Source organism: Mixophyes fleayi, chromosome 2, assembly GCF_038048845.1.
Source record: "Mixophyes fleayi isolate aMixFle1 chromosome 2, aMixFle1.hap1, whole genome shotgun sequence".
NCBI classification, from domain to species: Eukaryota; Metazoa; Chordata; class Amphibia; order Anura; family Limnodynastidae; genus Mixophyes; species Mixophyes fleayi.
The window spans coordinates 223317354-223340326 of record NC_134403.1 but is presented as its reverse complement, the minus strand read 5'-3'; the positions used below and the strand labels follow the sequence as shown (position 1 = coordinate 223340326).

General features: G+C 43.3%; 1 protein-coding gene across 4 annotated transcripts in view; it reads right to left on the bottom strand.

The window, feature by feature from the left end:
* LOC142138676 (lethal(3)malignant brain tumor-like protein 3) overlaps positions 1-22973 on the bottom strand; it is a 70711-nt gene that overhangs the window by 24343 nt on the left and 23395 nt on the right. For all 4 annotated transcript variants that reach the window (XM_075195520.1, XM_075195521.1, XM_075195523.1 and 1 more), the window contains exons 5-12: positions 20951-21119; positions 17729-17783; positions 17502-17590; positions 15896-16000; positions 15113-15248; positions 9899-9990; positions 9581-9732; positions 8581-8657 (exon numbers count right to left, since the gene is read on the bottom strand). In XM_075195520.1, the coding sequence (XP_075051621.1) occupies positions 8581-8657; positions 9581-9732; positions 9899-9990; positions 15113-15248; positions 15896-16000; positions 17502-17590; positions 17729-17783; positions 20951-21119 (875 nt within the window). The remainder of the gene's footprint in view (positions 1-8580; positions 8658-9580; positions 9733-9898; positions 9991-15112; positions 15249-15895; positions 16001-17501; positions 17591-17728; positions 17784-20950; positions 21120-22973) is intronic.

Below are 22973 nucleotides of genomic sequence, written 5' to 3'. Positions count from 1 at the left end.
TCAACGTACGATTCAAGCTTTGGGCATCTCAAAAAGTATGTGTTTTTCGTCGTATTACTTACACCTGCCCTGTAGTCGGTGCAAGTGTCGAGTGATATCGAAGACTGTCGCGTATGCATGCTATAATATATGTTTGTAATTAGCAACTGTAAAAATAGAATTTTTATATTTGCATAAAATCCATTTCTCTTAGTCTATACCGGGGACATAGAGAAGGAAAGGGTGAGGTGGCATATTAAGAACTTCTGTTAACTAAGACCTAGCTCCTCCCTCTCTATACCCCACTACCTATTTTCTCAGTTTATGTTTAACCAAGCCCATAGAAAAGAGGAAATGGAGGGGAAAAAAAACAAAACAGGAAAAGCGAAAAAAAAAAACATCATTCTCTTAAAAACCAGACAGTAGGAGAAACCAGAGAGTTAAGGGTTGACACCCGGGGGTAAATGTATCAAGCTGAAAGTTTTCCGGCGGGTTTCAGAAACCAATCAGATTTTAGCTATCATTTATTTAGTACATTCTACAAAATAATAGCTAGAATCTGATTGGTTGCTATAGGCAACATCTCCACTTTTCAAACCCGCTGGAAAACTCTCAGCTTGATACATTTGCCCCCCGGTGTCCTCCAATGGACTAAGAGAAACAGATTATAATGCAAGTATAAAAATCCTTTTTATCTGGCCTCCTTTGAGGACATCCCAAAGCCGCATTATGGGAGGGAACGCTCAGAAGAAACGTCAAAAAGCATCTTTCTCAGAAAGCTTGCATCCTTGAATGCAAATACATTAAACCTGTAAAACGGAGAGAACATGTGTACAGAAGACCACGTGTGCATCATAGAGGATCAGAAGTTCCTCAGCTTTGTGCACATAAATGTGCAAGGCACAGACCACATCGGAGGATGACGTTTCAATATTATATTGAAGACAGACGTGGTCAGGGCAGGAATGATGATATGCTAATTTAAGTGAAATATAGACACCACATTATGGAGGAATGAAGGCTTGATCCGAATAACTGCCCTACCCTCATGAAAAACAAGAAGAGGAGACTTGCAAAATAAGGCTGCAAGTTCTGAAACTCTTCTCGTCGTAGAGATGGCCAAAAGGAAGACAGTCTGCCAGGTTAAATGTTTTAAATCAACTGTAGCCAAGGGTGCAAAAGGCGGTTGCTGCGAAGCATTCAACACCAAATTTAAATCCCAAGGCGCTACCGAAGGAACATAGGAACATAAGGAGGTTGCACATGAAGCACCCCTTGAATGAAAGTTTACACATCAGGTATTACAGAGAGTCTTTTTAGAAAGAAGACAGAAAGTACCAACACCTGACCGTTACGGGAACTAAGCTGCATATCAGCATCCAGGCTGGGCTACAAGAACATGAGCAACCAAATTAGTTTCCAGAAGCAACGGTATAAGGGATCAACTAGGACTTTAAACTTTAGAAAGGCAAATTTTAATATGCTAAAGGAGTCTATAAAGAGCATAGACTGGGACAAAGCCTTTGAAGGCAAAAATACGGAAGAAAATTGGGCTGTCTTTAAAATGTTGTTGGAAACATACATGTATAAGTTCATTCCTATGGGAAAAAAATGTAAAAGAATTACGTCTAAACCAATGTGGCTAAATAAAAAGGTAAGGGAAGAAATGCAAAGGAAGAAGTGTGCATTTAAATTGTTTAAGTCTGAAGAGTCAGAGGAGTCCTTCCGTAGGTACATGGAATGTAATAAAACATGCAAAAAGGAAATTAGATTGGCTAAATTAGAAAATGAAAGACACGTTGCAAAAGAAAGTAAGACAAACCCCAAAAAGTTTTTTAAGTATATAAATGGCAAAAGGATTAAAAAAGATAATATAGGACCTCTAAGAAGTGAGATGGGTGAATTGATAAATGATAGTAAGGAAAATGCAGAGGTATTAAACACTTTCTTTTCTTCAGTATTTACCAAAGAGGAACAAATGGTAGGACTAATACATAAAAATGGAAATGAAACCATGCCATTAATTAATACTTGGTTGTCAGAGGAAGAAGTCCAAAGGCGACTGAAGAATATTAAGATAAATAAAGCTCCAGGTCCAGATGGCATACACCCAAGGGTCCTTATTGAGTTAAACTCGGAAATAGTAAGTCCGCTATTCTTAATTTTGAGAGATTCAATCTCATCAGGCTCAGTACCAAAGGATTGGCGAATAGCAGATGTGGTGCCGTTGTTTAAAAAGGGGACGAGATCACAACGAGGGAATTATAGACCTGTAAGCCCGACATTAATAGTGGGGAAACTACTGGAAGGTATTTTAAGGGACAGTATTCAGGATTACTTGGTACGCAATAAAATTATTAGTGGGAATCAACATGGCTTTGTGAAGGATAGATCATGTCAAACTAATCTAATTCGTTTCTACGAGGAAGTTAGTGGGAACTTAGACCAGGTCATCACAGTAGATGTGGTCTACTTAGATTTTGCAAAGGCCTTTGATACAGTGCCACACAAGAGGCTGGTTTACAAAATAAGGGAACTGGGTCTAGGAATCAACATTTGTACTTGGATCGAAAACTGGTTAAAGAATAGGGAACAGAGAGTTGTGATAAATGGAACATTTTCTAATTGGTCAAAAGTCTTAAGTGGAGTACCTCAAGGTTCCGTGCTGGGCCCACTCCTTTTTAATATATTCATTAATGACCTTGGTTATGGTTTAGAGCAGTGTTGGCTAACCTGTGACACTCCAGGTGTTGTGAAACTACAAGTCCCAACATTCCCTTCCAGCAATAAGCTGCTATATACTGGCAAAGCATGCTGGAACTTTTTGTTTCACAACACCTGGAGTGTCACAGGTTAGCCAACACTGGTTTAGAGAGTAAAGTTTCTATTTTTGCAGACGACACTAAACTCTGTAAGGTAATAAAATCAGAGCAAGATGTAGCTTCTCTACAGAGGGACTTAAATAAACTAGAGGATTGGGCGGCCAAATGGAATATGAGGTTTAACACAGATAAATGTAAGGTTATGCATTTAGGGATCAAAAACAAGAACGCAATCTATAAATTAAATGGAATTAATTTAGGAGAATCTATAATGGAAAAGGATTTGGGAGTGCTCGTAGACAGTAGACTTAGCAACAGTGCTCAATGTCAAGCAGCAGCTGCAAGGGCAAACAAAGTATTGGCATGCATAAAAAGGGGCATAGATGCAAGGGAAGACAGTGTAATTTTGCCACTGTATAAATCATTGGTAAGACCTCATCTTGAATATGCAGTACAGTTCTGGGCACCACGCTATAAAAAAGATAATTGGGAACTAGAAAGGGTTCAGAGAAGGGTGACAAAATTGATAAAGGGTTTGGAGTCATTAAGTTATGAGGAAAGGTTAGCCAGTTTAGGCATGTTTACTTTAGAAAAGAGGCGTCTAAGGGGAGATATGATTACTATGTACAAATACATTAGGGGTCAATACAAAGAACTTTCATGGGAACTTTTTACCCCAAGGACCATACACAGGACACATGGTCATCCCCTAAGGTTAGAGGAGAGGAAATTTCACAACCAGCAAAGGAAGGGGTTCTTTACAGTAAGGGCAGTCAATATATGGAATTCATTGCCATGGAAGGTCGTGATGGCAGATTTAATAGATATGTTTAAATAAGGGTTAGACAAATTTTTAGCGGAAAGGTGTATCCAGGGATACGACCGTTAATTAAAATGAAGGATAGTAGTGGATATAGGGTAAAAATAGGACTGCAATATTGAGTCTGGGGGGATTTTCACAATTGAAACAGATTGGCGGTTGCTTACTCTGGATCAATTTCAAATATAAGTGCAGGATCGCAGGAGATCCAACATAGGTTGAACTTGATGGACTGGTGTCTTTTTTCAGCCTCATCAACTATGTTAACCTGAACAATCGAAAAGATTTAGGAACCCCCTTCTTTTCACATAAAAGCAAGATATGTCTTCCAGACCTTATTATATAGCTTGGCCGAACCTGGTTTCCGAGCCCGAAGCTTGGTCTGCAGCACACTCTCAGACAACCCCTTAGCCCAAAGGATCATTGCTTCAACAGCCAGACATTCCAAACCTTGGATGACAGAAGGGACCTTGCGTAAACAGGTCTGGTGGAAGCGGCAGGAACCACAACTGACCCCCCGCCATAAAGAAACCATCTGTGTACCAGGCCCTTCAAGGCAAATCAGGTGCCACTAGAAGGACTGGAACATCCTCCCACTTCAACACGCTTGGGAGCACTGCTACCTCTGGGAACAGGTAATGAAGTGGTACTGCCAAGAAACCGATATGGCGTCCACGGAGACAGCCAGATGAGCCCAGGAACAGAAGAGATGGACCTTGTAGTTCGACCGAGACGTCATCATGTCGCTCTCCGGTTGACTCCACCAATTGGCGAAACATCTCTGGATGGAGGGACCATTTATTGGGATGCAGAGGCTGCCTGCTGAGAAAATTGGCTTCCCAATTTTCTACCTTTGGAATAAAGATGGCTATGATCGCTGGAACGTGAACTTCGGCCCACTGAAAAATACGGTGCGACTCCCGCATGGCTAAGGGACTCTTGGTGCTGCCCTGGTGACCGAGGTATGCCACTGCTGTGGCATTATCAGACTGAATCTTCACCGCCCGTCCCTGGAGTAAATGTTGCTCATTGATCAGAGCACGGAACACTGCCCGCAGTGCCAACACATGGATCGGAAGTTTATAGTTCGTAGACCTTTAAACCGAAAGTGACGACGGCCCCTCAACCCTGAAGGCTGGTATCTGTTGTGATCCAGGTCCAATCCCAGATCGAGAATGGACAACCCCTGCAGAGATTTTGTTTCTGCAACCACCAAAGGAGCGACTGATACACACGAGGAGACAGACAGAATACCTGGCCAACAGATTCAGATAGGATTTGTTCCATTTCATGAGCACACTGGACCACCTAAAATGTCGATACCATCTTGCCCAGAACTCTCATGGTGAAATGCACAGAGGTCTGTTTGGCAGCCAACAGAGATCTTACCATCTTCTGCAAGGCCCAGAATTTTGTCCAGAGATAAGTACACCCATTGTTGGGAGACAAATAAAAGAAACAAAAACAACAAAAAAAAAAGTCCCAAAAAGATCATCTGCTGGATTGGGGTCAACTTGGACTTTTGAATTTGAGAATTCAACAGTGGGATTCACGAGTCTGGATCACAACCTAGATAGGAGACAGAATCTGACTTCAGAAAAGATCGTCCAGATAAGGGATGATCGTAATCCTTTTAGACCTCAACAGAGCAGCCATGATTGTCATGATATTGGTAAAGACCCGCAGGGCTGTGACTAGATCAAAGGGAAGAGCCTAAAATTGGAAGTGCTCTGACTGAACAGCAATCCTGAGGAGGGACTGATGGAAACATGTAGATGGCCCTGGACATCAAGAATGCTTAGAGCCACCATGAACTCCCCCGTTTCATGCCGTGAATCACCGACTGCAAAGACTACATTTTGAATCTGGGCAGCCTGACCTGTGTGTTCAACGATTTCAGATTCAGAATGGGTCTGGTTTGGGCACCAGAAGTTTGGAAAATCCCAAACCTTTTTGTGAATACCGCACCAGAACAACAACTCTAGAAGAAATCAGGGAGTGGATCACCTCTCACAGAATTAACCCTTTGGAAAAGAATCGCCTGGGAGGATGACCAGGCAAATCGATCATGTATCCCCAAGTTCATAGCTCTCCGGAACCAGGCATCTGTGATAGACTGAAACCATAGATCCCTGAATAAGACAGGCCTCCCACAGTGGAGGAGCAGAATGCCCGTCAAGCCAACTGCTTGTCAGCTGACTTAGATGCTGGACGGTGAGCAGACTTAGCCTGACACCCACGCCGTAGACCACCCCTGGAGTCGGACGACTGACCTCTGGAGGATTGGCTCGAGGAATACCGGCCTGAAAGCAAAAGGACCGGAACCTGGACATCCTTTATTTTGGAGCATCGACAAGAAGAAAAGTGCTCTTTCCTCCCGTTGCTTGACTGATAATAAAATCAAGCTGAAGCCCAAACAAAACACCCACCGAAAAGGGAATTGTCTCAAGAGCCTTTATAGACTCAACATCAGTCTCCCAGGACTTAAACCAGACTCTGACAAGCTGAAACCACAGAGGCAGATATTCGTTCCCCCATCAGTCCCGCATCCAGGGTGGCCTCCCCCAAAAATCTGTAGCTCCCTGAATTTGCTCCAACAAAGGAAGCAGTTCAGAAGATGGACTACCTGCCAACAAACCCTCAACACCTGTTCTGACCAGCATTCTACAGCTTTGTTGATCCACACCGACGCCAAGGTGAGCAGCAAAGAGGCACCCGCTGCCACGAAAATAGTCTTAAGGTCTGCCTAAACCTTACACTCGGTACAGTCCCTAAGAGCGGCTGCATTGGGAAGAGGGATTGAGCAACTTTGGTCAGCCCTGTATCTGGAGCATCTACACGTGAAGGCGCCTCCGATTTTGCAATTAGGGGGAAAGGGATAACGCGACTGCAGCAGACGAGACACCTGGAACTTCTGGAATTTAAATTAACCCAATGGCTGTCCCTAGTAAGGGGCAGCCTAACCTAGGGGACACCCTGCAATTTTCTACACCCCTCCCACTGTGCTGGGAGAGGGTACACTTACCTGCTGCTGCCTTCCCTCCCCACAAAGTGGCTGCAGCAGCATGACTGTCAGCAATGTACAACGGGCACAGCCTGTGGCGACTGTGCCCATCTCCTAGGATACATTCAGCATTGGGAGAGGGGGGTCTGGCAGCAGAGGCATCTCCACAGTACCTCAAAAACACCCGTCAAGACAGCGCACAGCCGTCCATACTGTCAGCGATGATTGAGAGCCGTGGTCGCGCCTGCTGTCAAATAACACGAGGCAAAAGACCTCCGATAGTAAAGGCAATGAAAATTAATGAAAGTAAAATGAATATCACAGAATTCAGCTGTTGCGCAGCCTAAACACAGCACATTCGTCGGGCACTTAAACTAAACTGAGGAAACAGGAAGTGGGAAATAGAAAGAGTGGAGCTAGGGCTTAGTTAACAGAAGTTCTTAAATTGCCAGTTCGCCCTGTCCCTACTCTACACCTCAATGTCCCCCAAGGGAGGTCAGAGAAAAAGGCATTTAATATGCAGTAGACATTGAAAACATCCTACGAAATTATTTTCTGGATAGGAGAAAAACATTTTTATTTTTTTTAAATGTTTTGTCATTACTGAATATTTTATTACCAGGTGATATTTATTGAACTTTTTTTGTCTTCTGCTGGAGCTTTATATTAAACATATGTATTGGATTTATCCAGCAGTGTACCTGGACCCAGTATTCAACAAAAGACCTTTCTTCATATCCGCTCCTTGTTTGAAAACAGATGTGCATATGCCTGATTTACGTGCATTTTAAAATAAAACAGTTTACATTTGTCTTGCGTTCCTTAATGAATAAGGCCCAGAGTGAGCAACTTCTGACTGATTTTCTGAATAAGCAGAGATGTTAAAACAATACAATTTACTCTCCAATAAAATGTTTAGTAATTTAATATATTTCTTTTTGAGAGTTACAAAACTCTCAAAAAGACTGGGCTCTGAACTATACGGTATCTGAAGGAGGAGTTGTTGTACACAGTTGAGAGCTGGCTCCTGAATGTAGAAGCACCAAAACCATCTAAATCAGGAGCAAACATTTCCGGCATTTTTCAAATACCAATACTTCTAATTTACAGAACTAAAGCTGCTCTCTCCAACCTGCATGCAGATTCCTAGTAAATTGTTTTCTAGGGCACACAAATGGTGGGGGTCTCAGGGAAGGAACCTCTCAATAAAGTGTATATTCAAAGAGGAGGGGTTGTTTAAACCCCTTGTAAAGACTGTTCGATCTAAAATATAAAAAGAACAAAGCCATACGTTTCTCCCATCCCACAACTGCTGGGGGACTGTTCCATGGAACCATCATTCACTGTTACAAAGCTCTATTATAAAAATATATGAATGCTCTATGATACCTTTTATCAGAGAGCATTCACAAAGCAGATCTTGACTTTAACAAGTCTCAAAAATATTTATTTATGCTCTATATACAGGAAATCATTATTGTGAGTGGTGTAGATTTAGGTGTTAATTTCTTTTACTTTACTATAAAATGAGCTGCATGCTCAGCAAGCGTATGTACCTACAGACACACTAAACACATGGATAAAATGCAGTAACAGGCAGGCAAAAAAAAAACCAATTATATGATGCCGTAGGCATTATACTGATGTGTTTTATAGACTTAACTTCAGTGCATTATAATTTGTTTCTGTGAACACAGCTTACTCTATAATATCTGTACATGAGTTTGAGATCCATTGATATACATAATGCTAAAATATATGACATAACTATTATTTGTTAATCTAATTAAAAGTGAACAAAAAAAACAACATGTACAAAATTCTCCCTATTTATCTCAAATATTTGCATTAGGCAAAAAGGTATCTCTATTGTTTTCTGTCCTTTGTTGCTTGACTGAACTAATTTCCCCCAAAATTGTAAATAAAAGCCATTTTTGAAATAAACCAAATCTTACCTGGTGGGGGGGTCAGAGATATACCCGACTCTTTAGAGTGTCCAACCGGTCGTATGTATGGACTACTAGCATCACACCTAAGAAAAAGCACATAATGTGACCGCGCAAGCTAAGTAATCCCTAGCATAAAAAATATACAATTGTACAGGCTCTTAGAAGACTTTGTAGACCGTGAAGTGGTCTCCTAGAGATTGGAAAAGAACCTCTGAGCAGACCACTTCTTCCCACAAGTCTATAGATTTGTATAAAGCTATCCAGATTTCCAATTTGAGATTTCAAAATGGAGATAAACAGCTGTAGCCACTACTGTTTGATATGATGACTATGTAATAAATATATATAATGATTCTGTTAAATTAGAAGCCAAACTACCACCATTTTGTTTCTTTTTTGCAATTGTACAGTAGCAATAGGAAAACTAATAGGCCAATTTTTTAATTGGTTCTTAACCAGTCTCAGATCAACATTGGGATATTCTAGTTTTCTGTGACTGCAGCTCTGTTCACCCTCCCTCGCAATACTTTTCGGACAAAGCTCGCATCTAACGATGCGAAGGCCTGCAATCTGTAAAACTTAGCAAATGTATGAACAGATGACCATGTGGCCACCTTGCACAGCTGCTCCGCCAAAGCCCCATGGCGCGCCAACCGCCCTGGTAGAGTGAGCCTTAAGCGAAACTGGAATCGGGAAAGATGCTCGGACATAAGCCAGGCTTGTAAGAACAAGTTTTCTTCTCCAAATGGTGCAGGGTGAATAGGCATGTGGCCTGTTTGGCTAAAAGACTGAACAACCCTAAGCAGTGCTTTGCCCAAATTAAAGCTTGCAGGTCCTTGGAGGATATGGAATTAGACAAGGAGCTTTATCCTTATTATCTGCATTTGTATTCCTTATTAACAAACAAGTGTTACAAAGAATTGACTTCCAGAAGCACTGGCAAGAAATTACGCTTATGCAAATACTAATGTCACTCATTTTATATGAATATAAGCAAACTTAATACCAGTAATCATAGCTGTGGTCCCAGCTGTCAAAGTGAATGAGCAATCTGTTCTCTACAATATCTGATACTGTAGCTACACACAGCAATGAAGGATTCTTTCGATCCACAGCTTCCAATTTCATACCCACTCGGAAGCCAGAGGGGGTAACAGGCTGCAGGTAAATAAAGAAGTAATGAGAATGGTAAGACAAATAGACTCTAGGAAACAAAGAATGAATAAATGGATGAGGACAAGTGTTTATGTGGAGAGAAAGGGGGAGACTCAGTTTAGATGCTGGAGGAAGGGGAAGAGTGCCTGTATTCAGTGCTCATTCTCACCGTATTGTAACTTTTAAAGAATGTTTTTGGAGCAGCCTGAGCTTTACATTGCTTCAGGTATGTAGACCAATTAAACTCTCCATCCTTGTAACCTGAAAAAAAAAAACAAAAACAAAAAAAACATGTAATAAAAACCAGTTTGAAAACCAATGCAGAAATAGGATTCACTGATAAAATCATTTTTCACATTTAAAGTTCAGAAAGGAGTTAAAAAAATAAATTAAAAAAAAATGATTATAAAAGAAGAGGATTTTTACTCACCGTAAAATCAATTTCTCTTGCTCCATTGGGGGACACTGCGAGACATTGGGGCATAGTAGTAGGTGTGGGAGTTCAAGCACTTATTAACTTCTATGATTTTAGAATAGATAGCTAAGAGAAAAAACGTCTTCCAAGTGAGGTGGTGTAACTCTGCCGTGTGAAGAGGTCCAAAAGGCGGATGGCAAAGTGCTTTGAGCACCAGATTAAGGTCCCAAGGCTCTACCGGATGGGGGCTGAAGATGAAGAACCCCCTGCATAAACATCGGAACTTCGCTGAGAGGCGCCTGTTTTTCGCTGGAAATAAATAGAGAGCGCTGACACCTGGACTTTAAGGGATCCCAGTCGGAGTCCCTTATCCAGGCCCTCCTGCAAGAAGGCCAACAGCCTAGGCAGGCTAAACCTGGAAGTATGGTCGCCCCGAGACTCGCACCAGAGAATGTAGGTTTTCCAGACTCTGTGATATATTGCTGAGGAGGATGACTTCCTGGCCTTGATCATAGTTGAGCCTTGACGAGAACCCCTTAGCCTTGAGGACTAAGTTCTCAATAGCCACGCCGTCAAAGCCAGACGATCTAAATCGTGGCAGAGAAGGGGGCCCTGAACGAGGTCTGGGCGCATGGGCAGACGAAACAGCAGACCTGTCGACATTCTTAAATTGTGAGAACCATGCCCTGCGAGGCCAATGAGGGGATACTATGATAGTGGGAACCCGCTCTCTTTTCAGTTTCTTTAGTACCCGCGACAGCATGGGTAATGGGGGAAACAGATACACTAGCCGGAACTGCCATGGAGTGGCCATGGCGTCGGTTGCGTGAGCTAGAGGGTCCGGGACTTGGCACAGTACAGGGGAACTTGGTGGTTGAGCCTGGAGGCCATGAGGTCGATCTCCGGCATACCCCAGCATTGTACTAGGAGGGCAAAGACCTCCTTGCATAGAGACCATTCACCTGGGTGAACCTTATGCCTGCTGAGGAAATCGGCTTTCCAATTTTCTACGCCTGGGATATATACTGCCGAAATCTGGGGCACATGGCGCTCCGCCCATAGCATGATTTTGGCAGTCTCTTGCATGGCCCCTGTGCTGCGAGTCCCCCCTGATAATTTAGGCATGCCACGGCCGTGGCATTGTCTGATTGAATTTGGAGAGGCTTCCCTGCTAGGAACCTCTGCGCCCTTTATTAAGGTCCTGTGAACCGCCCTGAGCTCTAGGACATTGATCGAAAGAGTAGCCTCCTGGGGAGACCAGAGTCCCTGAAACCTTAGGGATCCCGTGTCCTCTCCCCAGCCTGACAGACTTGCATCTGTGGTTACTAAGGTCCAGAGGCCCGACTGGAGGGTCTGACCTTTGTCCAGATTCTGCGTGGTAAACCATCACGTCTGAGAAAGTCGAGTCGGTTTCGACAGACGGATGGTTTGCCTGTCTAGATGTTCCCAAGACCCCGACCACTTCCGAAGAATCTCTAGCTGGAGAGAGCGGGAATGGAACTGAGCGAATGGCACCGCCTCGAAAACAGAAATCATGGTCCCCAGCAGCTTCATGCAGCTGAGCATGGATACATGAGGTCGAACCAACAAAGTTCTGGTTCTGCGCTGATCTTGTCTTGAGGTAAGTAGACTCTTTGTGAAACCGTGTCGAACACTAGCCCCAGAAAGCGCATGCGCTGAGCTGGGATGAGGGAGGATTTTGGTAAGTTCAGAATCCACCCATGGGCTTCCAGAAACTCCATCATGGTTCGCACATGGCGAGCTAAGATTTCTGCAGACGGAGCTTTTAAGAGAAGATCGTCCAGATAAGGGACTATCGTGACTCCCTTCTTTCTTAGAATACCCGCCATAGTGGCCATGAGCTTGGTGAACACTCGCGGAGTGGAAGCAAGCCCGAAGGGCAGGGCCCTGAACTGCAAATGGGCCGACCCTACAGCAAATCGGAGAAGGCAGCGATAACAATCCCATATGGGAACATGCAGATAGGCATCAATGATGTCGATGGAAGCCAAGAACTCTCCTTGGTCCATGCTTGCAATGACTGTCCGAAGGGACTCCATTTTGAACCTCTGGGTAACTATCGGTTTGTTTAGGGACTTCCGGTTCAATATAGGATGAAACGATCCATCCGGTTTTGGCACGAGGAAGAGGCTGGAGTAGAACCCCTGACCTCTCTCCTGCGCTGGAACGGGAACAATGACTCCAGCTCCCTGAAGCTTTACCATCGCCTTCAGAAGCGCCTGACGCCTGAGGGGGAAAGCGGGTATGGGGGACGAAAAGAACCTCGGTGTGGGAGGCTGGTCCAGGTCTATGATATATCCCCGCTACACGACCCCCCGTGTCCAAACGTCTGCAGTGGCTGTCCACCACTGGCGTTTGAAGCAAAGGAGTCGTACCCCACCGCGGATACCCGAGTGGGGGCGGGAAAGTCATGCTGTGGGCTTATCGCTGGGCGCGCCCCTGCCTCTGCTACCCCCCCTCTAGGTGCAGATAAATGACCACTTGGTGGACCACTCCGGCCCAAGGAGAAGGAACGAAAGAGAGCCTGGCGAGGCTTGCGGGATCCCATGGGGAAAACATTACTTTTACCCCCCGTGGCCACCTCAATAACTTTTTCTAGTTCTGCTCCGAACAGAGTGACCCCATCAAATGGCAAAATCTCTAAAGATCTTTTAGATTCTGCATCCGTGGTCCACGAGCGTAGCCATATGGAACGCCGTGATGCATTGCTAAGACTGGCGATTCTAGCATTGACGGACGCTGCATCCATGGTTGCCTGCCCTACATAGTCAGAGGTCTCCTGAATATGCTCGGCCAGGGAGAGGAGATCCACATGCGGAGTGTTATTATGGATGCCCGAGACTAACTGCTCCGCCCACAGCTGGACTGCTTTGTTGGCCCAAGCCACAGCCACCGTGGGTCTGAACATGCTACCAGAGGCTATGTATGCCGAACGGAGTGCGAGATCGCACTTCTTGTCTGTAGGGTCCGAGTGACACTCGTTTCTGGGTAGGGATGGCTGAGGAAGAGGATAAACGGGCGACAGGAGTGTCAACCATGGGAGATGCCTCCCATTTAATAGAATCTTCTGCTGGAAGAGGATAAAGGCTCTTAAATCTGCCCGGCACCACAAACTGTTTACCTGGTCTAAGCCAAGCGTCCAGCACCATTTTCACAATCTGCGGAGACGGTGGGAAAGTTGGCACCTATGCTTTTGCCCTTTTAAACAGGGAAAAACCTGAGGGAGCCGAGGGTTCAGGGTCTGGGAAGCCTAAGGTATGTCTGATACTCAAGACTATCCACATTATTAGACGAGGCAGAATCTATTATGCTAAGCGAGTCTTCATTCTGTGTATCCAGCTCTAATCCCCCTTCCTCATCTGAGGAATGATCTGAGTCTGCATTGCGACCCTGGTTCACATCCAGAATGACACGTTTGGCCCTGTGGGGGATCGGGAGCAGGCGCTCTTCACTCTGAGTTACTGAACTCTGGGATTGTGTGCCTGTGTTTTCTATAGGGTTAAAAACCCATGACCTCTGTCCAATGCCTGCTGCTCTGCTGACTGACCTACGCTGGCTATGTGTGTGTGTGCAGCAGTGTGTTCACATACCTCTGTGGCCCGCAACATCACATTGGTGAGCTTCTCCATGGCTGAGGCTAAGGACTTAATCCAGAGCGGCTCTTCCATGGCTGCTGGTTGTTGTCCTGGGGCAGGAGGCTCTTGAGTTCCGGCCTCACATGTGGTGCAAAGGGCATTCTTGTCATGCTGTCCAACAGAAAGCTTTGTTCTACATTTGGCACAAGCAAAATACACCACAGACACTCCAGAGGATTCCTTACTACCAGAGGTCCCTTTGTTAGACATAGCTGAACAGTATTACAGTATTAATTGATAACACAATTCACCAATATAACTTGTCTAAACAGTAATTCTCTAGACAGTACAGCAATATTTGTATACCAGGTCTATATACCAGGTTACAAACTTGTAACAGCACTCCTTTTTAAACTCTCTGCAATGTTAAATAATCTGCCAGTGAATGCTTATATAGGCTTTCAGTGGGAATAACAAGGTATTTTTTAACACAGTAACAATACTAATCGCTGGAGAGGCAGGAGAAAGGAGAGAAGCAGCATGCAGCTGCACGATGTTTGTTGGAAATGGCGATCACCACTGCAGGAACTTGAAAATGGGGGGGGAAGGAAGTTCCTCCTCCGGATCCGGCCCTTTAAAAATGTCTGCTTCTCCTTGAAACTAAGATCAGCGCATACTTGTGCATGGCTGTCGGTGGCTACCGCACACACGCTGTATTAAAATGCCCAGGCAGCACGTGTGCTATCTCCTCCTCAGGCTGCGTTGTCTCTCTTAACAGAGTGGAGCGCGCTGAACCCCCGCTGCTCGTTGTCCATTGGGGGGGGAGGGTGGAGGGGGCTTGCCGGCATGTCCGTCGGCGAGAGGAGACGGATCCTTACATCTCCCCCGCGCGACCTATACACTGTGCCCCAACCTATCATAAAGGCATATCTATGCGGGCACCTAAAGCCCTAATGGCCATGAAAAATATAACAATCTGGCTAAGAGCTCGTCTCTAGGGGATGGACTGCCGGCAAGGGGTGCAAGGCAACAGGGCAGCAGCCGCTTCTTACCTTCCGCAGGGACCCAGAGTGAAGGAGTCTATACCCAAGTGACCTGACTCTTAGGCACTAAAAAAACAAAACTGAGCTATCCACAGGGGAGGAGGGACATAGTAGAGGAGGGGAGTGAAAATCATAGAAGTTAATAAGTGCCTGAAATCCCACACCCACTACTATGCGCCCCAATGTCTCACAGTGTCCCCCAATGGCAGGAAAGAGAAAATATTTTTTTTTTTATTATTAAAGGTTAGAAGAATAAGACGAATTGTGGTAGATGGAAACTTTTACATCCCTAACTACATTCCATCATCATTTGTCTGCTAGTCTATCACCTTTAGGATGCATGAGCCGATGTCCACTTTTTTCGCACCATCCCACTGGGTGTATATCCAGAGAATCGGCATTAACCCAGAAATCATTGCAGTCAGGATAGCCATCAAAATGAAGCCGCATTCGGTAACCTTGAATCTATTCAAAAAGGAGGATGTGTATAAAAACAAAAAACAAAACAAAATAAAAAACCACTGACCTTTGCTGGTTGCAGAAAAGAGGCAAATGGATATTTTGTCCTGTCATCTAACTATTTTATCATATACAAAAACACAGTATTCATAAGGTTTTGTAGCACTTTTCTATTTTTTTTTTCTTAAGAGATTGTCTGTGCAAAATGTACTAAAGTTAATCAATAGTTGACTTTAAATTATACAGTTAAAACAATAAACTGAAACCTGAAAAGAAACAAAATGGGCAGGGGAATCTACCACACAAAAGTGTTGAGTAGCATAGCAGTGTTCTCCCCAGCACCTATTTCCCAGGTGCTCTACCCGGCTGTTTTTATTTGCCATCCAGCTCTTGGAGCCCAACAGAGTCCCGTTCTAATAGAATAAACCATTGTTTTTCTATTATAACAAGCATTATGTGAGCACTACAGCCAGCACTGTTTAGACCACTGACCACCAGTCTGATCAGTCCTGGAATGTGTGGGCAATAACCGCCAACATTTTTCATGATTATTGCAAAGTATTACAGCCGCCCCCACTTGGTTGCTTCTTAAAGCCACTCGGCTGGCAAAATCTTCTGGAGAGAACATTGCATAGATAAGACTGGTCACTCACCTCCACAACAGTTAGGACACAGTACAAGGATGGATGTTCTGGATCTATCCCTTCCAACTTTAATCCCACTTTAAAGCTATTCCGTGACTGCGGGAAAGATTGATGCTGAAAGCAGAGAAAAGTGTGTGTGTGCGTGTAACAGAGAATACGGAATAGATGTTGCAAAATAATGTAAGCACAAATGAACGTAAAAGGAGATTTTTACTGACTGTAAAAATCCATTTCTCCTAGTCCACTGGGGGACACTGCGACCATGGGGTATAGTAGGGCAAGGGCACATTAATATTAAACTGTTCAATGGATAGCTCCTCCCTTAGTATGCACCTCCCATCTGGAATCATCCTCAATTTTTATAACAAAGCCCAAAAGAGAAGGCCTAACTAGGCGTAGCAATAAACTACCAAGAACATAACCAACCAATAACCAAATAGTGCAAAAAGTAAAGAAGAGCAGTGTCCACCAGTGGACTCCGAGAAATGGATTTTACAGCAAGTAAAAATACCCTTTTCTTTTTCCTGCCAGTGGGGGACACTACTGCCATGGAGATATCCCAAAGCTGCCCCTAATGGAGGGATTGCTATAAAGCAGCTGTGCATAAGATTTTGTGCCCAAAGCTAGCATACCAAGATGCAAAGCCCTGAAACTTGTAGAATATGGTAAAGGTGGGGACAGAAAACCAGGTAGCAGCCTGGGACAACTGTTCGACCAAAGCAACATGATGCGCCGCCCATGAAGCACAAACCAGGACTAGTCTAGATGACTGAATATAAGACAGACGAATAGTGGAGGTAATCCAATGATCAATAGATTGCTCTGATGCTGGTCAGCCATGTTTGTGTGCATCAGAATGAATGCAGAATGAAAAGGTCATTAGTCTCATCAAAGGACACAGTACCCTTGTCAATACTCATGTAGGAAGAAGAGAGACAGAGAGAGACAGAAAGCAGCACCAGTCCAGAACAGAATGAAAAGATATAGCGGTGTAAGCTACTGTAACTTCTGCAATCCAGGCACCCATAAGTTATAAAAGCAAAGCAGCACACATGAAACATGTACAAATGAAATAACAGTTCAAAAAAAATAAAAAAATAGTAGGTTTTCTTTGGGATGCTCTGCAGCTATTCTAACTCCACGGGCACGTAAAAAAACAAAACACTAAGGAGCTATAGGGGTTGCCGATGAGAGGAGCAACTGTTACATTAACAACTAAATGAACTATGTAAGTATCAACTTTTGAGTCCCTCCACATACAACCTATGGTAGCAGAGTCCCCCAGATTGGATTACAGAGAAAAACAATTAAGAATATAAGGCAAGAGCCTTACTCTAAGTAAAAACATCCTACTGCAAAGGACACTTAACTAAAACTGAGGATGGTTCTAGATAGGGGGGGAGACCCATTAAGCAGTTTAAATTGCCCTTGCTCCAAGTCCACCTACTATACACCATTGTCGCAGTGGCCCCCTAATGGCAGGAAAGAGCAATAATACTGTTGTAGAGTCACAGGGATTCACAGTGCTGTTTTAATACGGCAGAGAAGATACAGATTAGCGCTTAATGTGATCACAGGGAAACTGCAGAACAAAACGTTTTGCTAATTTTGATACCTCTTTGAAGAGTTTGAGTGGAGCAGCTTGCATTTTTTCCTCATCTAGGTATGAGACCCAGTTCCATAACTTTTTCTTAGGTGGTGGTGCTGATTTGAATTAAAAAACAAAAACAATAATTTGTATTAGAAAAATAAGCAAAGAAAGAAAAACCACAAGGAGAAAATATAGACATTAGGAAATAAACAAGCAAACCCCAAAACACTTCATAAGCTCCACCACTCTACCTGCTTTTATGTGCTTGGTAGTTTTTCGGCTCTTTGGATGCCCTTTGATTTTATCCTATTAAAAAAATGTAAAAAAATATTTAAATAAAGTGGATATAATACAGTTGCGTGCAAAATGTGGGCATCCCAGGTTAAATTGAGAAGTTTCACTGAAAAGACGTTAACAAAAAAACCAAACAGTGAATGTGCCATGTGAAAAACATGGGAACCTTTCCAGTTCATTAATGCTTTATTTTTTTGAAGGAATCAAAGCTTACTTAACTCATTAGCCTAAAATTTAAGCCAGGTGAAAGCAATTCTAGCAGTAAATAAATACATACTATTTTGGGGACCGCTCCTCCAAAAGCTCTGGTGATGAGTTTATATTCTAAAATGGTTATGACTTGCGATAACTGATTTTCAGTATGAATGGGAGATTTACCTCCTTTGCTGTATCACAACTTCCACTCAAACGGGCTGAGAAGTTCATGTTCTTGGGCAGTTAATTTGACGATATCCAAAATACTCTTTATTGAAAACATTGAGCCACCATTTCCAATTTTTGCACAAGAAACCCAATAGTTTAAATCTCATCCATCTGTACTGTATTGCATTACTTTTGCCAAAATAGTTATCCTTCCTAATAATTTATATGTAGTTCAATAATCTCCATTTTTATTTTTATTTAGACAAGGAATGAACAAATAAGATGGCTTAAGTGCCCTTCCAAACCTTGTAAAATATTACTTCGATTTTCCTTAACCAAGGCCTTCATTTTAGTTCAATAACGGGAGAACAGAAATAGAACCTGCAGAATTTTATACCCAAAAGTTAACAGCCATCTTGGTTTAAACATTTTAATTTATATCTATATAGCTACATTGATATACTGTTTGTATTTGTAAGCGCCAGAGTAATTTCATTTTGTCTTTGATTATATATTTGAGATTATAGTAGGGGTCTTTTACATATGTACTAGGCTGCAAATATAAGGAGCTTTTTAAAGATATCTTATTTTTGTGTGTATATTAGATTTGCAGCTTCATTAGATATCACACCGATTCCAATAAGATTATAGGTAAACACCTCTTAAATTTAGGTGTATTTATGATAAAACATATCAAATCCATCCGATACAAAGTTTTGTTTTTTTTAATCTAATATTTTCCCTAACCAGAACTAGCCCTGTATTTTGAGAATCCAAGCTAGTGATCTCCACTGTTCAGTAGAACTCAACTCAGCCAGTCGGAAATGTTTACCTGTTCCTTAGCTGATAGCGGAGAACAGTTTACACTTAAACCCTGCTGGCCGTTTCTAAAATAAAGAATTGACTGCAAATAGCTCCCTTTCTCTTTGTTGTCAATGAAAAGAGAAGCTGTGTTGGAGGGCTGGCAAGGGAGAATTTTCCCAAAGTATGAAGACGCCTGACATGGAATCACTACAGTTCTACTAGCTGCAGGGAAGGGGAATATTAGCTAAAATATAGAATGCATGTGGAATTATCCTTTAAAAAGGACACTGTGGGTTCTGCTCCTTTACTGGATACTATTTATGGCAGGGCCTGAAGAAATGAGACTTCATTGAAATTATACTGTTGGACAGCAGTGAATTTTTATAGTCGCTATGCTGTAATCAGATACTCCATCAAATATGCAAGTGTATGGAATCTAACCAGCTATGTGTGAACTGATCTCAAAAACTTTTGTGCTTAACACGTTTACACACATATATTAACCATCAGGCATCTATGACTTTTAAACAATTGATTTCAAGCCAGCACAGAGTCTCAGTATCCTAAGTGGCAAAATATCAATGCTACCACTTAATATGCAATTGCTCATGAATAATTGACTTATGAAAACAAATTTCACAACTGATTTGACTTGTGATGGCCTCCAATCCTTCTGGATTCTAGTGTGTGCTTGTCTGCCTTAAAGTAACAGATAAAATTATGCCATCATATGCAAATCATATCACTCGTATGGCTGTTAATGGTCAGCAATGCCACTAGTTTTATACCAACACTCAAGGATCATGGATGCCAAGATACATGTTTAAACTAGCGGTAGGGCATGACTAGACTGCCACAATTTTGCAGTACCTTTCTTATGCACCATATCCTGTGTTAAAAGACATCTGCTCTCATTTTCCTGCTCTAGCTCCCATTTGCTTGTTATTGCAATTGGAAGCTAGAGAAATTGGAGTGGCTGTAACGGATGAATATATGATCCCCAGGCATTGCTGTTTTTTCACAGACTGAAGATACAAGAAGCAAAGAAGGGTAAGGCTGGGTACACACTACAGAAAATTTCTCCAGATGAAACATCTTTAATGATTTTACCAATAGAAAAAAAAAGAAAAAGTACCGATCAGCATGCCGATTCATGTTTACACACTATACACGTCTTACACAATTCACCTTCAGATCTGTGCTCTTCGTCTGTAATAACCATTGACTGAAAACTTGGTGACTCTGCACACTCCATAGATATCTATGAACACTGCTGGTCATGAGTGCATACGCACTGCAGAATTGGAAAGACACTACCATCGCTGGACATTTTTAGTCCAGTTTAAAAATCAAACGATACAATAATAGTTCATCGTTGCAGTGTACACACTAATGTGATCGACCCAATCAAATGATAAACGGTCGTTTATCATTTGATTGGGTCGATAATCGGCTGAAAACACTAGTGTGTACCCAGCCTAAGTTCTTTGCAGACAGTGAATGTGAGGGGGAGTTCTGGCCAGAAACTAAAGAAACAAGAGGCAATAATAGATTATTATTATTATTATTATTATTATTATAAATTTTTATTTATAGGGCGCCACAAGGTATCCGTAGCGCCGTACAAGGACAAACAATGGCACAGTACAAGGTGAAACAGCACAGTACAAGTAACAGTAAGCACTATAACTCTGGGGGCTCAGGCACAGCATGAAAGAGAGGGAGGGAGGGGAAAAGTGAGTACAGGCAGGTAACTATGGCCCAAGAGGGTGGGCACGGATGACAGGTTGAGATTCACTGAGGGGAGAGGAGAGAAGCGAGAGGGGACAGAGGGCAGAGGGACTGAGAGGAGGTGAGCTGAGTAGCTGGAGAGCGCAGTTAAAAGTGATGGAAACAGAAGGTAGGAGAGCCCTGCTCAAAGGAGCGAACAATCTAAAGGGATAGATAAATTAGAACACATAGGGAGGCTCTGGGGAGACATGGCATGAAGAGAAAGAAGGTTTGTCCTTTACCTCTTCTTCTTCAATTGCTTCTTCTTCATCTCCTGAGTCCATAAGAAGCTTCCTCTTTTTTCGCAACCTCTGAGGACGCTCATTTTCTGTACTAGCCACAGGGCCTGTGGGCACAGTGGACGGAGCCTGTGCAATTGTTTGCTCTTCTAGAGAGGGAGCAACATTTTCACTACAAAAGAAAAAAAAAGAAAAAAAGGGGTGTGTTGGGCAGATAATGCTATTGTACAACGGACCCATTCACTAAAATAATAAAAAAAAAATTAAAAAAAAAGTTAAATTGTGAACGTTTTTCTTTACTACCGCTTATTGAAAGAGGATTTATGTACTTACGTTAAATCCGTTTCTCTGCTAGCAGACCCCTCCCCTCTACAATCCCCCTGCCTCTTCCTGTCCAGTTAGTTTTAAAAAGCCCCAGGATAAAAAAGGCAGTCAAACAAGAGCACACACAAGAAAAACAGAAGGGAGGGATCGCAGTGTCCCCCAGACGGAATCAGAGAAACGGATTTAACATAAGTACATAAATCCTCTTTTCTCTTTCATCCGGTCTGGGGGACACTGCTTACCATGGGGACGTTCTAAAGCAGGCCCCTAAGGGTGGGACTACTCTGAAAATCCCGCTCGTAAAGCACTATGAGCGAAATCTGCATCAGCTGATGCAAAAATATTAAACTGATAAAATTTTGTAAAGGTGTGGACAGAGGACCAGGTGGCTGCCCTGCAAAGCTGGTCTGCAGAAGCTCCATTCCTTGCTGCCCACGAAGCCCCTACCGATCTGGTGGAATGGGCTGTAAGTCTCTCCGGCACAGGACGGTTAGCCTTTATATATGCTTGTCTGATGGTAGACGTAATCCATCTTACGATGGATTGTTTTGAGGCTGGCCTGCCCCTCTTATTAGCGTCATAAAGGACAAACAGAGTAGGTACGTCTAATCTGGGAAGTTCTTTTGACATATATGCGGAGAGCCCTAACTACATCTAACTTATCCATAGATTGTTTATCTGAATGAGAAGATGAGAAAACCGGAACCACAATTTCCTGGTTAAGATGGAAAGCTGACACTACTTTAGGGACAAAAGAAGGAAGGGTCCTTAACACCGCTCTGTCCTCGTGGAAAACCAAATAAGGTTCTCGACAGGACAAGGCTCCTAATTCAGAAACCCTACGAGCTGATGCGATTGCCAAAAGAAAGAGGACCTTCCAGGTCAACCACTTTAAATCTGCCTCGCTCAAAGGCTCAAATGGAGGCCCCTTGAGCATATCCAGTACCATGTTGAGATCCCATGGCGCTGTAGGCGGTACATAAGGAGGCTGTATGTGCAAGACTCCCTGAAGAAAAGTTCTAATATCTGGCAAATCAGCTAATTTCATATGAAAAAATACTGAAAGTGCCGATACCTGCACCTTTAGGGAACCTAATCTGAGACCTGCTTCCAGGCCCTCCTGAAGAAAAGCTAACAAGCGAGGAATACGAAAAGCGGACGAATTGCATGTCCTGTTTTCGCACCACCTAATGTAGGCCCTCCAAATCCTGTGATAGATGCGAGATGAAACAGGTTTCCTAGCCAACATGAAAGTGTTAACTACACTGGAAGAAAAACCTCTAGACCTCCAGAGGCTGGCTTCAACAGCCATGCCATTAAACTGAGCTGAGGTAAACTCTGGTGCTGGAATGGACCCTGCAGAAGAAGGTCGTCTCGATGTGGAAGGTGGACCCCTGGTCCTTCCACCATAGACAATATGTCTGCGTACCACACTCGGCGCGGCCAAGAGGGAGCTACTAGTATTACTGGCAGACCGCCCTGCCTTACTCATTTGAGGACGCGAGGAAGCATGGGAATTGGAGGAAACAGGTATCCCATCCTGAACTCCCATGACATAGTCATTACATCCACTGCCACCGCTAGGGGATCTCTTGCCCAAAACCTTGGAACTTTCCTGTTGTGCCTGGAGGCCATGAGATCTATGTCCGGAAGACCCCACTTCCGAACCAGAGACTGGAAGACTTCCGGGTGGAGCGACCAC